Here is a 15,999-nt window from a genome sequence, read left to right on the forward strand (position 1 = left end):
TATATGGACTGTGATGTGGACTGTGATATGGACTGTGATGTGGACTGTGATGTGGACTGTGATATGGACTGTGATGTGGACTGTGATATATATGGACTGTGATATGGACTGTGATGTGGAGTGTGATATGGACTGTGATGTGGACTGTTATATGGACTGTGATATGGACTGTGATGTGGACTGTGATATATATGGACTGTGATATGGACTGTGATATGGAGTGTGATATGGACTGTGATGTGGACTGTGATGTGGACTGTGATATGGACTGTGATATATATGGACTGTGATATGGACTGGGATGTGGACTGTGATATGGACTGTGATGTGGACTGTGATGTGGACTGTGGTATATATGGACTGTGATATATATGGACTGTGATATGGACTGTGATGTGGACTGTGATATGGACTGTGGTATATATGGACTGTGATGTGGACTGTGATATATATGGACTGTGATATGGACTGTGATATGGACTGTGATATGGACTGTGATATGGACTGTGATGTGGACTGTGATGTGGACTGTGATATATATGGACTGTGATGTGGACTGTGATATGGACTGTGATGTGGACTGTGATATGGACTGTGGTATATATGGACTGTGATATGGACTGTGATGTGGACTGTGGTATATATGGACTGTGATGTGGACTGTGATATATATGGACTGTGATATGGACTGTGATGTGGACTGTGATGTGGACTGTGATATGGACTGTGATATGGACTGTGATGTGGACTGTGATATGGACTGTGGTATATATGGACTGTGATGTGGACTGTGATATATATGGACTGTGATGTGGACTGTGATGTGGACTGTTATATGGACTGTGATGTGGACTGTGATATATATGGACTGTGATATGGACTGTGATATGGACTGTGATATGGACTGTGATATATATGGACTGTGATATATATGGACTGTGATATGGACTGTGATGTGGACTGTTATATGGACTGTGATATATATGGACTGTGATATATATGGACTGTAATATGGAGTGTGATATGGACTGTGATGTGGACTGTGATGTGGACTGTGATATATATGGACTGTGATATGGACTGTGGTATGGACTGTGATGTGGACTGGGATGTGGACTGTTATATGGACTGTGATATATATGGACTGTGATATGGACTGTGATATGGAGTGTGATATATATGGACTGTGATATATATGGACTGTGATGTGGAGTATGATATGGACTTTGATGTGGACTGTTATATGGACTGTGATATATATGGAGTGTGATATGGACTGTGATATATATGGAGTGTGATATGGACTGTGATATATATGGAGTGTGATATGGACTGTGATATGGACTGTGATATGGACTGTGATATGGACTGTGATATATATGGACTGTGATATGGACTGTGATATATATGGACTGTGATATGGACTGTGATATACACTCACCGGCCACTTTATTAGGTACACCATGCTAGTAACGGGTTGGACCCCCTTTTGCCTTCAGAACTGCCTCAATTCTTGGTGGCATAGATACAACAAGGTGCTGGAAGCTTCCTCAGAGATTTTGGTCCATATTGACCTGATGGCATCACACAGTTGCCGCAGATTTGTCGGCTGCACATCCATGATGCCAATCTCCCGTTCCACCACATCCCAAAGATGCTCTATTGGATTGAGATCTGGTGACTGTGGAGGCCATTTGAGTACAGTGACCTCATTGTCATGTTCAAGAAACCAGTCTGAGATGATTCTAGCTTTATGACATGGCGCATTATCCTGCTGAAAGTAGCCATCAGATGTTGGGTACATTGTGGTCATAAAGGGATGGACATGGTCAGCAACAATACTCAGGTAGGCTGTGGCGTTGCAACGATGCTCAATTGGTACCAAGGGGCCCAAAGAGTGCCAAGAAAATATTCCCCACACCATGACACCACCACTAGCCTGAACCGTTGATACAAGGCAGGATGGATCCATGCTTTCATGTTGTTGACGCCAAATTCTGACCCTACCATCCGAATGTCGCAGCAGAAATCGAGACTCATCAGACCAGGCAACGCTTTTCCAATCTTCTACTGTCCAATTTCGATGAGCTTGTGCAAATTGTAGCCTCAGTTTCCTGTTCTTAGCTGAGCGGAGTGGCACCCGGTGTGGTCTTCTGCTGCTGTAGCCCATCTGCCTCAAAGTTGGACGTACTGTGCGTTCAGAGATGCTCTTCTGCCTACCTTGGTTGTAACGGTTGGCTATTTGAGTCACTGTTACCTTTCTATCAGCTCGAACCAGTCTGCCCATTCTCCTCTGACCTCTGGCATCAACAAGGCATTTCCGCCCACAGAACTGCCGCTCACTGGATGTTTTTTCTTTTTCGGACCATTCTCTGTAAACCCTAGAGATGGTTGTGCGTGAAAATCCCAGTAGATCAGCAGTTTCTGAAATACTCAGACCAGCCCTTCTGGCACCAACAACCATGCCACGTTCAAAGGCCTCAAATCACCTTTCTTCCCCATACTGATTCTCGGTTTGAACTGCAGGAGATTGTCTTGACCATGTCTACATGCCTAAGTGCACTGAGTTGCCGCCATGTGATTGACTGATTAGAAATTAAGTGGTAACGTGTAGTTGGACAGGTGTACCTAATAAAGTGGCTGGTGAGTGTATATGGACTGTGATATGGACTGTGATATATATGGAGTGTGATGTGGACTGTGATATGGACTGTGATATATATGGAGTGTGATGTGGACTGTGATATGGACTGTGATATATATGGACTGTGATATATATGGAGTGTGATATGGACTGTGATATATATGGAGTGTGATATGGACTGTGATATAGACTGTGATATGGAGTGATATACGGACTGTGATATAGAAGGTTGTCAGCAGAAAATGACCACCTTCCATCTTGTCTGCCCATTTACTATTTCCTTTCTTATTATCTTAGGATAGATATATGTATATACCAGGCAGGTTTAAATTGAGTTATTGTATATTTTCTTACCACATCTGCTAGGAGTTTGTTCCAAGCATCTACTACTCTTTCAGTAAAGTAATATTTTCTTATGTTTCCTCTGATCTTTTTCCCAACCAACCTCTAGCTGTGTCAGGAACTGTCCAGAGCAGCAGCAAATCCCCCATAGAAAACCTCTAACAGTTCCTGACTTGAACAGAGGGGGCAGCAGAGAGCACTGTGTGAGACTGGAAAGAATACAACACTTAAATTACAAATTAGTAATTACAAATCTGTACTCGCTGGAGTTCCCCTTTAACTGAGAGCCAATTATGTCCCAGTAATCTCATTCATTTCTTTGTCCCAGAAGTGCTGGATGCGGGGGAAGCTGGGATATCACCTGTCTGGACTGCAGCAAGTCCTCAGATACAGAGTCCTGTAAGGAGCCGATAGAGAAGATACTGAGGACTATTCCCTGGATGGTTCTGTGGATTTGTGGTTGGTCTCTAGTCTGATGCCGCACTCTCTGCCCCTGTACTGTATGGGGCGTCCCTGCTGTCATCCTTATAGGAGAGCAGACACAGCTGTCAGCAGAGCCGGGAGCCATCACCTCTCTGCTCTGTCTTTCTTTTCTAGATTGCAGGCTATGTTAGGCTGCCTTAGGCCTGTGATCTGGAAGTGATCTGGAGCAGCTAGTAATGTCTAGGGGGCACAGGAGGGGGATTATTACTAGGGGGCAAAGGAGGGGGATTTATACTAGGGGCACAGGAGGGGGGATTATTGCTACTTGGATGCACAGGAGGGGGAATTATTATTACTACTTGGATGCACAGGAGGGGGAATTATTACTACTTGGAGGCACAGGAGTGGGATTATTGCTATTTAGGGGCACAGGAGGGAGATTATTGCTATGTGAGGGCACATAATGGGGATTATTGCTACTTGAGGGTACAGGAGGGGGATTATTGCTACATGGGGGCACATGAAGGGGATTATTGCTACTTGGGGGAATAGGAGGGAGATTATAGCTATGTGAGGGCAGAGAAAGGGGATTATTGCTACTTGGGGGGTACAGGAGGGGGGATTATTGCTACATGGGGCACAGTAGGAAGGGGATTATTGCTTCTTGGGGGTACAGGAGGGGGGATTATTGGTACATGGGGCACAGGAGGAAGGGGGTTATTGCTACTTGAGGGGCACAGTAGGGGTATTATTGCTACTTGGGGACACAGGAGGGGGATTATTGCTACGTGAGGGCACAGGAAGGGTATTCTTGCTACTTGGGGGCACAGGAGGGGCATTATTGCCACATGGGGGCACAGGAGGGGGGATTATTGCTACTTGGGGGCACAGGAGGGGGGATTATTGCTACATGGGGGCACAGAAATGGGATTATTGCTTCTTGGGAGCACAGGAGGGGGATTATTGCTACTTGGGGGCACAGGAGGGGGGATTATTGCTACTTGGGAGCACAGAAGGGGGATTATTGCTACTTGGGGCACAGGAGGAGGGATCATTGCTGTGTGGGGGCTACAGGAGGCTTTTTACTACTTGGACGGCCCAGGAGGGTTGATTATTGTAAACTGAGGGCAAAGAAGGGATTGTTATAATTTTGGGGCAATAACCTTATAGAGTGTTGGAGGGATCTTATCGAGTGTCAGAGCAAAACGGAAGGTATTTACATTGTAGTGGAACAGAAGGGACGAATTGTTGTGCAATTGTCAAATAGGGGGAACTATTCATGTTTGGGGCTCTATGGATGGGGTACTGCATAGGGCTGAGAAGAGCGTTGGTAATGTTTGGAGTCTAAAGTGTTTGTCTCATAGAGTCTGTGGCAAAGTCATGGCTGAAAGAAGTCTTCCTGATGTCTGAGACCAAATGGAGAAGAAAAGTGAATGACTGATGAGAGAAGACATCACCTGTGAGTCACTGGATGTAACTGCACCATGGTCACTGTACTGAAACTATGTGGGGGTAATATAGGCAAAAAAAGGTATTAGTACGAGATCGACTGCAATAGGTTAACACCGAGGTTAACCCCCTACCCTTATACCAGAGGGAAAAAGAGTTATACAGAGAGATAAAGATTGGTGTTGGGGTCCTCAGGTGTTTTCCCAGTAATGTATTGACCTATTAGTTTGGTCAATATGTTTTGTAATGAAGACACATAAATTAATCAGGTAATATTATATTCATCAATTAATCAAATAAATATAACACATCATAAAAGCGTATGGTATACACAGATTGTTTAAAAACATATAGTGGCGATGTTTATGAAGGAAAAAACTTTTTTAAGAAATAGAGATCAGAAAAAAAAAATAAAAATAAAAAAATAATGTAAAAATAAAAACTAGAGTCTCTTATGAAAAATGAAATAAAAAATGAAAATATAGTCTTAGTTCATATGATGTAATATGGCTGATTTCATCCAAATGATCCTTTTTAGTAGTAGCGATACTTAATTAGTAGCAATGATTGGTATAATGCCCTTTAATAGGATGTTTCCGTAATTGCTGTATTGGCAGTTTAATTACGGAGCTTAATTAGGGGTGCTGTTTTGCCGTATATAGTTTAGTACATTCTCAGTTCAGTTCACCATACTTATAGGAGATGGTATATTAATAATTAGGCTTATTGAGGCATAGTTATGCTGAATTGCATGCTTAGGTAAACATATGCATATAGTTTGTAGTTGTTATAAGATATCTCAATAGACGCTGACTGTGTCCAGTAGCGGTGCCTCTGATGTTTTGCAAAGTTGCCCGATATCCGTGTCCACAAGAGTTATATTGTTATTAGTTGGCAAATACAGCAAATATGACAATATTGTGTCGTCTGACACTTCTCACCCGTCCTGCAGTGGTTGGGTCCCGGTCGTTGAGAAGGGGATCGCTCCGGCAGCAGTGGTTCTTGCGTCCGGCTGTCAAGCGCTAGACGCTCCGGCAGCAGTGGTTCTTGCGTCCAGCTGTCAAGCGCTAGACGCGCTAGTTAGTGCTGGATAAATAGGTGAGCTGGTTTTGCTGCTGAGGAAAAAACCAAGGAAGGTTTTGAAACGCGTCCAGCCATTTTAAAGAACTTTATCTTTTGTGCACATCACTTATTTTTACATTTTTATCATCCATCTGATCCAACATAAAAAGTAAAGATTTCATTCTTCACTTGAATTTTGGCGCCAAGGACACACGAGGTCCCGCGGGCAACAAGCCCATTTACGCATGCGCAAACCAGCTCACCTATTTATCCAGCACTAACTAGCGCGTCTAGCGCTTGACAGCCGGACGCAAGAACCACTGCTGCCGGAGCGTCTAGCGCTTGACAGCCGGACGCAAGAACCACTGCTGCCGGAGCGATCCCCTTCTCAACGACCGGGACCCAACCACTGCAGGACGGGTGAGAAGTGTCAGACGACACAATATTGTCATATTTGCTGTATTTGCCAACTAATAACAATATAACTCTTGTGGACACGGATATCAGGCAACTTTGCAAAACATCAGAGGCACCGCTACTGGACACAGTCAGCGTCTATTGAGATATCTTATAACAACTACAAACTATATGCATATGTTTACCTAAGCATGCAATTCAGCATAACTATGCCTCAATAAGCCTAATTATTAATATACCATCTCCTATAAGTATGGTGAACTGAACTGAGAATGTACTAAACTATATACGGCAAAACAGCACCCCTAATTAAGCTCCGTAATTAAACTGCCAATACAGCAATTACGGAAACATCCTATTAAAGGGCATTATACCAATCATTGCTACTAATTAAGTATCGCTACTACTAAAAAGGATCATTTGGATGAAATCAGCCATATTACATCATATGAACTAAGACTATATTTTCATTTTTTATTTCATTTTTCATAAGAGACTCTAGTTTTTATTTTTACATTATTTTTTTATTTTTATTTTTTTTTTCTGATCTCTATTTCTTAAAAAAGTTTTTTCCTTCATAAACATCGCCACTATATGTTTTTAAACAATCTGTGTATACCATACGCTTTTATGATGTGTTATATTTATTTGATTAATTGATGAATATAATATTACCTGATTAATTTATGTGTCTTCATTACAAAACATATTGACCAAACTAATAGGTCAATACATTACTGGGAAAACACCTGAGGACCCCAACACCAATCTTTATGTGGGGGTAATGCTGGACTCTGTACAGTGGTTTTATTTAGTAGCAGTACTGTGGTGTTATTATTCAGTCACAGTCAGGATGTGGCGGTATTATTTTTCCCGTGTGGTGATAATGTTTAGTCACTATGGGGTGGTAATATGTGGTCACTGTGTGGCGGTATTACCTGGTGCTTATATGATGGTGATATCAATACAGTGGCTTTGTTCGGGAGCAGTATGATGGTGATATATATGGTGATATTATTTGTATAGTGGTATGATCTGGTAACTGTAGGATTATCATATACTTGTATGGGCTCAGCTGTGCTGATACTTTTCTATACTGAACATTATCTACACTAAAATTCTTTTTACTTTTTTTTTTTTTTTGTGTGGGCGCTTTTTTATATCTCGCCTCAAGCAGCAGAGAGTCTAGAATCAGCCCTGGTGTGCTCTGCCGGTTGTGTCAGTGAAAGAGTTGGGCTCCATAGACTTACATAATGAGTACGACTCATCACATGACACAGAGCCGGACAGGACCACGCTGAGCGCCGTCTTCTCCCGGCTTGTTCTCGTGATCGGTACAGGCCTGAACACTTTTGACTGATCAAAACTTTTGACATGTCTCTGGAATATGACAAAAGTTTTTTATACCAACAATAACGCTTTAGAGAGACTTCTGACTAACATTACCTCCTGAATAACATGGACAAGAAGTAGTCCTCTCTATTATATGCATGAGCTCAGTAGTCCTGAAGATTCATGAGCAGAAAATTCCACCCACCAGATGCTGATTGGTAGTTATCTATAGGAGAAGGATTGGTAGGTAAGTATAGTGACATAGGAGAAGGATTGGTAGGTAAGGATAGTGACATAGGAGAAGGGTTGGTAGGTAAGGATAGTGACATAGGAGAAGGGTTGGTAGGTAAGGATAGTGACATAGGAGAAGGTTTGGTGGGTAAGGATAGTGACATAGGAGAAGGGTTGGTAGGTAAGGATAGTGACATAGGAGAAGGTTTGGTGGGTAAGGATAGTGACATAGGAGAAGGGTTGGTAGGTAGAGATAGTGACATAGGAGAAGGGTTGGTAGGTAAGGATAGTGACATAAGAGAAGGGTTGGTAGGTAAGGATAGTGACATAGGAGAAGGGGTGGTAGGTAAGGATAGTGACATAGGAGAAGGTTTGGTAGGTAAGGATAGTGACATAGGAGAAGGTTTGGTAGGTAAGGATAGTGACATAGGAGAAGGGTTGGTAGGTAAGGATAGTGACATAGGAGAAGGATTGGTAGGTAAGGATAGTGACATAGGAGAAGGGTTGGTAGGTAAGGATAGTGACATAGGAGAAGGTTTGGTGGGTAAGGATAGTGACATAGGAGAAGGGTTGGTAGGTAAGGATAGTGACATAGGAGAAGGGTTGGTAGGTAAGGATAGTGACATAAGAGAAGGTTTGGTAGGTAAGAATAGTGACATAGGAGAAGGGTTGGTAGGTAAGGATAGTGACATAGGAGAAGGGTTGGTAGGTAAGTATAGTGACATAGGAGAAGGGTTGGTAGGTAAGGATAGTGACATAGGAGAAGGGTTGGTAGGTAAGGATAGTGACATAAGAGAAGGTTTGGTAGGTAAGAATAGTGACATAGGAGAAGGGTTGGTAGGTAAGGATAGTGACATAGGAGAAGGGTTGGTAGGTACGGATAGTGACATGGGAGAAGGGTTGGGAATCAGACGCTGTTTAGGTTCGGATAACATTGCTGCACCCAATCATTCTGCCATGATCGCTCAGCACTAGTCTCGGGTCTTAATGAGGAGCAGTGACAACATCATAACCGTATATATCCACATGAGATTTTATTAACAATCAGTAACAAGTTTGGAGCTGCGGTATATGATGTCTGTATTACCGCCAGATCTCCTATACACATGGGGAATACATAGCTGTGGTATCTGGATTATATTTGTTTTTGTTATAACAGACGTGTGAGTGATCATTGAGCGCTCTAAATGTTCTTCTCCTTTGAGTGAATCTTTTGGTGAGTAATAAGATTAGATTTCTGCGTAAAACATTTTCCACATTCTGAACATGAAAATGGCTTCTCCCCTGTGTGAGTTCTTTCATGTTCCATGAGATGTGATTTATTAGCAAAACATTTCTCACATTCTGAACATGAAAATGGCTTCTCCCCTGTGTGAATTTTTTGATGTGTAAAAAAATTAGCTTCTTGATTAAAAGATTTTCCGCATTCTGAACATGAAAATGGCTTTTCTCCCGTATGAGTTCTTTCATGTAAGGTAAGGTGTGCTTTTGCAGTAAAACATTTTCCACATTCTGAACATGAAAATGGCTTCTCCCCTGTGTGAATTTTTTGATGTCTAAACAAATTAGATGCTTGATTAAAAGATTTTCCACATTCTGCACATGAAAATGGCTTCTCTCCCGTATGAATTCTTTCATGTATATTGAGCATATATTTTCCAGTAAAACTTTTTCCACATTCTGAACATGAAAATGGCTTCGCTCCCGTATGAGTTTTTTCATGTGAAATGAGATATGATTTCAAAGCAAAACATTTTCCACATTCTGAACATGAATATGACTTCTCTCCTGTATGAATTCTTTCATGGAAAGTAAGCGTTTTTTTATGAGAAAAGCATTTTCCACATTCTGAACATGAAAATGGCTTCTGTCCAGTATGAGTTCTTTCATGTGTAGTAAGGTGTGCTTTCAAAGGAAAACATTTTCCACACTCTGTACATGCAAATGGCTTTTCTCCTGTATGAGTTTTTTTATGTACACTAATGCTTGATTTAGAAGCAAAACATTTTCCACACTCTGAACATGAATATGGCTTCTCTCCCGTATGAGTTCTTTCATGTTGCGTGAGCTCTAATTTCGTAAGAAAACATTTTTCACATTCTGAACATGAAAATGGCTTTTCTCCTGTATGAGTTTTTTCATGTAAAGTGAGGTGTGATTTGAAAGCAAAACATTTTTTACATTCTAAACATGAAAATGGCTTCTCTCCTGTATGACTTCTTTCATGTATAGTCAGTTGTGATTTCGCAGTAAAACATTTTCCACATTCTAAACATGAAAGTAATTTCTCTCCTGTATGAGTTCTTTCATGTAAAGTGAGTGTTGATTTGTAAGCAAAACATTTTCCACATTCTGAACATGAAAATAGCTTCTCTCCTATGTGAGTTCTTTCATGTGAAGTCAGCTTTGATTTCAAATTAAAACATTTTCCACATTCTGAACATGAAAATGGCTTCTCTCCTGTATGAGTTTTTTTATGTAAAGCGAGCGATGCTTTTTGAGTAAAACATTTTCCACATTCTGAACATGAAAATGGCTTTTCTCCTGTATGAGTACTTTGATGTAAATTGAGCTTTGATTTAGAAGAAAAACATTTTTTACATTCTGAACATGAAAATGGCTTCTCCCCTGTGTGAACTTTTTGATGTGTTAAAAGATTTCCTTTTTGAGTAAAACATTTTCCACATTCTGAACATGAAAATGGCTTTTCCCCTTTGTGAATTTTTTGATGTTTAAAAAAATTTGCTCTTTGAGAAAAACATTTTCCACATTCTGAACATGAAAATGGCTTCTCACCCGTATGAGTTCTTTCATGTACATTGAGCTGTGACTTATCAGAAAAACATTTTCCACATTCTGAACATGAAAACGGTTTCTCTCCTGTATGGGTTCTTTCATGTAAAATGAATGCAGATTTGAAAGCAAAACATTTTCCACATTTTGAACATGAAAATGGCTTTTCTCCTGTATGAGTTCTTTTATGGAAATTAAGCGTTGGCTTTAAAGCAAAGCATTTTCCACATTCTGAACATGAAAATGGCTTCTCTCCTGTATGAGTTTTTTCATGCATATTGAGTTGTGATTTCAAAGAAAACCTTTTCCCACATTCTGAACATGAAAATGGTTTCTCTCCAGTATGAGTCCTTTCATGTCTAGTGAGCTCTATTTTCTCAATAAAACATTTTCCACATTCTGAACATGAAAATGGCTTCTCCCCTGTGTGAACTTTTTCATGTCTTAAAAAACTTCCCTTTTGAGTAAAACATTTTCCACATTCTAAACATGAAAATGCCTTCTCTCTTGTATGATTTCTTTCATGTCTGTTGAGGTCTGATTTTGAAGGAAAACATTTTCCACAGTCTGAGCATGAATATGACTTCTTTCTTGTATGAATTCTTTCAGGTATAGTTAGCTGTGATTTCAAAGTTAAACGTTTCCTAGATTTTGAAGATAAAAATTCTTTGTTTCTTGTGTGAGTTTTTTGATGTTGCATGAGTTGTGATTTTCGTGTAAAAAATTTTTTACATTCTTGGCATGAAAATGGCTTCTCCCTTGTGTGAATTCTTTTATGTTTAACAAGATCTGATTTGTGAGCAAAACATTTCCCACATTCTGAACATGAAAATGGCTTCTCCTTATTGTGGTTAATCTCTGGTGGATCAGTAGCCAGGACGTGTATAGAAGGATGAGATGGCAGATCTTTGCTGTGAGGGGCTGGGGGTATATCTGGGGTAATAGAAGGTTCTTCATATGTATCTTGTGTGATCTGACCATCTGCTGTAATATCTGGAGATATCTGATGTCCCTCTGATCTCCGGGGACACTCAGCTGCCAAGAAGAAAGATGGTTTTATTATTATTTAATAACATAATGTTACATTTCTATTGATCATTGATTCATCTTGACTGTAAAACCTGGATAGATAAGAATACTAAGTGTCCTATTACATCGAGCGATTATCAGGTGATTGGGGCAGATATCGCTCCTGTAATAAAGACAGTGATCAGCCAATGAGCGGCAATCGTTCCCTTGTCAGCTGATCGTGGTCTTACACCATGACAATCCTCAGCCTGATGGAAGGGGTACTCGCTGTATAGAGAATAAGAAGGATGATACTTACCTCTCCACGCTCCCCCGGTGTCCTCCTGCCTTGTCTCTGTGTCCCCTACTGTCCTGTCGTGGTCAGTGATTGGCTGAGCAGCTGTGACTGCAGAGACGAGTTCAGAAGTGTCAGTGGGGGACACAGTCAGCGGGGATGCAGAGACAAGGCAGGAGGACACCGGGGGAGTGAGGAGAGGTAAGGATCATATTTATTATTTTACCCCTTTAAAGCAAAGGATGCACGGACATCACTAACAATGTCCGTTCTGCCCCACTCACACGACTAATCCATCTAATGGGCTCTATAAGCGAATGCCGATCTAGCAGAGAGACAGTGAGAGTCGGCCATCTAATACGGCTCTAATAGTGGTGTGAGGAATATGGGCGGCCTTGTCTGTATACATGACTATGTACAGTGATAATATATGTGGTGTGCTATTATATGTATATTACACTGGATACTTCATATATTCTTCCTATAGTAATTGTAATAGTGTGGTGTCCCACCATGGGTGTTGCTACTCTAAACACCCCTCGCAAAAGTGGTAATGAAGTCATGTATACGTTTTGCAAATAGGTGTCGCTAGTATTTATACTTGTATTTGTATATTGCACAACTGTAGTGAATCTAGGGTTAAGGTTTTGTTTAGGATCTGCACCAACAATGAGAACTGTTCTTTCCTTCTGCCTATCTCTACCCTCCTTTCTCTTTGCACTCTCTTCTCCACCGCTCACAGGAGTTGTTACACACCCTGTAAGAAGTTGTCACATGGGGAGAGGAAGTCTAGTCACACACTTAGTCTTATCGAAGTTTCTGTAGAGAGAGGATGCAACACAAGACCCTGCTGTAGTCCAGCTGGGCACTGGCTCTGCCAGGTCACTCGCCAAGTCCAGTGTAGTCTAGTCTGGAGTGTGAAAGTTGACAGACGCTAATAGGAGACACAGAGACTTTCTTCTTTAAAGCAGCACTTCTACCCCTAATGCAGTGCTAAACACTTAAAGAGAGGACAAGTCAGGGATCACCCCCAACCCACGCCGTGAACATGTCTAAAAGTGCAGGACGGTATCCTATAGCAGAGGAACTGATCCGGATAGAGCAAAGTTGCTACAAGCCCACGTATTCTATCTCGCAACACAGATGACACTGGGACACCCTGTGGCACTTCGCTCAACTCAGGTAACTAGGACTGGGGCTTGTGTCAACCTAGTAGGATGGGTCCCCTGACACTGTAGGGCAACAGATGGTACAACGACAAGAAAGGTCGAAACTCGGGAACAAGTATGCTTCTTCTTATTTCAAGTATACTCTTCAAGTCTTCTACTCCTTCTAAAATTCTGGCAGAGCACAGTACTAAATTGGTTTGGGACAAACTCCTCTCCACTACTCTACACTTTCACAACTTACTCTTCTTCACTGCTGTCAACTCATTCTATTACTCTCAACACGCAACCAAGTCAGCACTGCTATTTTATGTCTCCTACCTCTCCAGCTCTCGGTGCAGATCTAGTCAAGTTAAGTCCAAAGTGATTGTCTATCTGTATGCCAGCACCTACACACGAGCTACTCCATCCTTGGGTCATCTCTAGAGATGAGCGAACCTTGAGCATGCTCGAGTCGACCCGAACCCGAACGTGCAGCATTTGATTAGCGGTGGCTGCCGAAGTTGGAAAACATGGATATAGTCATCGGCAGTATCCATGTTTTTCAGACAACCTTAGAGCTTTATCCAAGTTCAGCAGCCCCAGCTAATCAAATGCCGAATGATCGGGTTCGGATCGACTCGAACCCGAGCCGGGTTCGCTCATCTCTAGTCATCTCCCCTTTCTGTGGGTGGTGGTACCGACAGTCCGGGTGGGTCATAACTCCACTCTGGACGTGTCTGTGCAGCCCTTCCCTTAAACTGTAATACATCACCTTTGTATTACCCCAATCACAGGCCAGGACACGACCGCCGCGGCCAGTGATTGGCTGAGCAGCCTGTAAGCTCAGATAGACTGCTCTGAAGCTGCCGCCACAGTGTTGGGAAGCAGAGGGCAGGAAAGGATCGGGAGTGCAGGTGTCCCACCATGGGTGTTGCTATTGGTTACACCCTTTGCAAAAGTCTGAACTAATCTGTGTAAGAGGTAATGTAGTAGTACCAAAGTTTTACCACAAGATGTCTTTGTTATGTCTAACTGTACTTAAGTACTGCACAGCTGTAGGAGCTAAAGGGTTACTGTCTTCTTATGTACCACCTGGATCTGTACTTTCTTCTCCTCACCTATCAGCTTTCTCTTTACATCTTACGCGCACACTCCTCACCCACTCACAGCACAGTTAACATGTACTGTAGGAAGGAAGTCGCATGGGTAGAGGAAGTGTAAGGGTCTTCTACTTTGAATCCTGTAGAGGAAAGATGCAAGCTAGGACGCTCCCTACAGAGGCCAAGTTGGGCCCTGGCTCCTGTCAGGGCCTCCAGTCCAGTGTGTGGGGTCTAGATGTTGGGCAAAGCACATGTATATGCGAGACCTAGACGCAGTTTTCCCCTCAAGCAACACTCTTACACACTATGCAGTGTTAAAGTGACACTGTCACCCCCAATAATCATTTTTCAATCTTTACAGGTGTGTGTAACCCGCCTATATCTCTCTGCATACCTGTAATTATTTTTCTGTTTCATGAGGTGGCTTTGCCTGAAATTGTAATTTGGCCGAGTATCTTCTAGCGCCACTGGGCGGGGCTTGGTCCCTGAAGCGCCACATAGCCCCGGCCATTACAGCGTCGTTGACCCCGCCCCCTTGGGCACGTCATATGTCCCGGCCGCCGCTCCGTTTTGAGGCCTCCTTGACGTGCGCGTCCACATCTCCCGCCGTCTTCCGCGTTCGGGAGCGTCATGTGGCGTGCAGGCGCAGAAGGTGACCGCCGGGTCACCCACAGCCGGGCTGTGCGTGCGGTCGCACAGCCCGCCGATTACACCGGCCGCACCGTCCCTTGTTGTTTGGGACTCTCCGGAGGCCTCGCTGCGGCTGTGAAACCCTCCTCATAGCCAGCAACGAGGCGCAGACATAGTGCGCAGGCGCACTGCGGTGGTCCTCTTCGGCACATGCGCAGTGCGCGGCGGACGCCGCAGTGCGCCTGTGCACTATGTCTGCGCCTCGCTGCTGGCTGTGAGGAGGGTTTCACAGCCGCAGCGAGGCCTCCGGAGAGTCCCAAACAACAAGGGACGGTGCGGTCGGTGTAATCGGTGGGCTGTGCGTGACCCGGCGGTCACCTTCTGCGCCTGCGCATGACGCTTCCGCACGCGGAAGACGGCGGGAGATGTGGACGTGCACGTCAAGGAGGCCTCAAAACGGAGCGGCGGCCGGGACATATGACGTGCCCAAGGGGGCGGGGCTATGTGGCGCTTCAGGGACCAAGCCCCGCCCAGTGGCGCTAGACGATACTCGGCCAAATTACAATTTCAGGCAAAGCCACCTCATGAAACAGAAAAATAATTACAGGTATGCAGAGAGATATAGGCGGGTTACACACACCTGTAAAGATTGAAAAATGATTATTGGGGGTGACAGTGTCACTTTAAGTCACTACTAGAGAGGACAAGTCAGGGACTACTCTAACCAACGCAGAGAACCAGGAACACAGTGCAGGACGGTATCCACCAGGAGTAAAGGAACCAAACCAGATTGAGCAAAGTTGCTAGAAGCCTATGCACTCTATCTCGCAGCGCGGGTGTAATCAGAGAACTCTGACCACTCTGCTCATCCCAGGTAACAAGGTCTGGGGCTCGTGTCACCCTCTAGGACGGGTATATAATTTGATCAAACCATATTGCCTCGTGTACCACATGCAGGTCACCTGGTTCACATGAGTCCCTACACTAACTCCATCTCCTAATCTCAGATTTTTCCCAGTGTCCACTCTGCCCAATTTATCAAAAGCCGCACATGTGTATATAGTGATGTGTATTACCTGCTGATGGGAGGGGCTGCTGATCCTCCAGCATCACATCCTTGTACTG

The 15,999-nt window shown here is 43.2% G+C and overlaps 1 protein-coding gene across 1 annotated transcript in view; it reads right to left on the reverse strand.

Moving 5' to 3' along the window:
• LOC138786631 (uncharacterized) overlaps positions 1-15,999 on the reverse strand; it is a 491,239-nt gene that overhangs the window by 297,352 nt on the left and 177,888 nt on the right. Inside the window, exons 5-7 of the mRNA XM_069963613.1 lie at positions 9,087-11,728; positions 7,588-7,717; positions 6,203-6,390 (exon numbers count right to left, since the gene is read on the reverse strand). Coding sequence (XP_069819714.1) covers positions 6,203-6,390; positions 7,588-7,717; positions 9,087-11,728 — 2,960 coding nt within the window. The remainder of the gene's footprint in view (positions 1-6,202; positions 6,391-7,587; positions 7,718-9,086; positions 11,729-15,999) is intronic.

The sequence above is a fragment of the Dendropsophus ebraccatus genome, chromosome 3, assembly GCF_027789765.1.
Source record: "Dendropsophus ebraccatus isolate aDenEbr1 chromosome 3, aDenEbr1.pat, whole genome shotgun sequence".
NCBI lineage: Eukaryota > Metazoa > Chordata > Amphibia > Anura > Hylidae > Dendropsophus > Dendropsophus ebraccatus.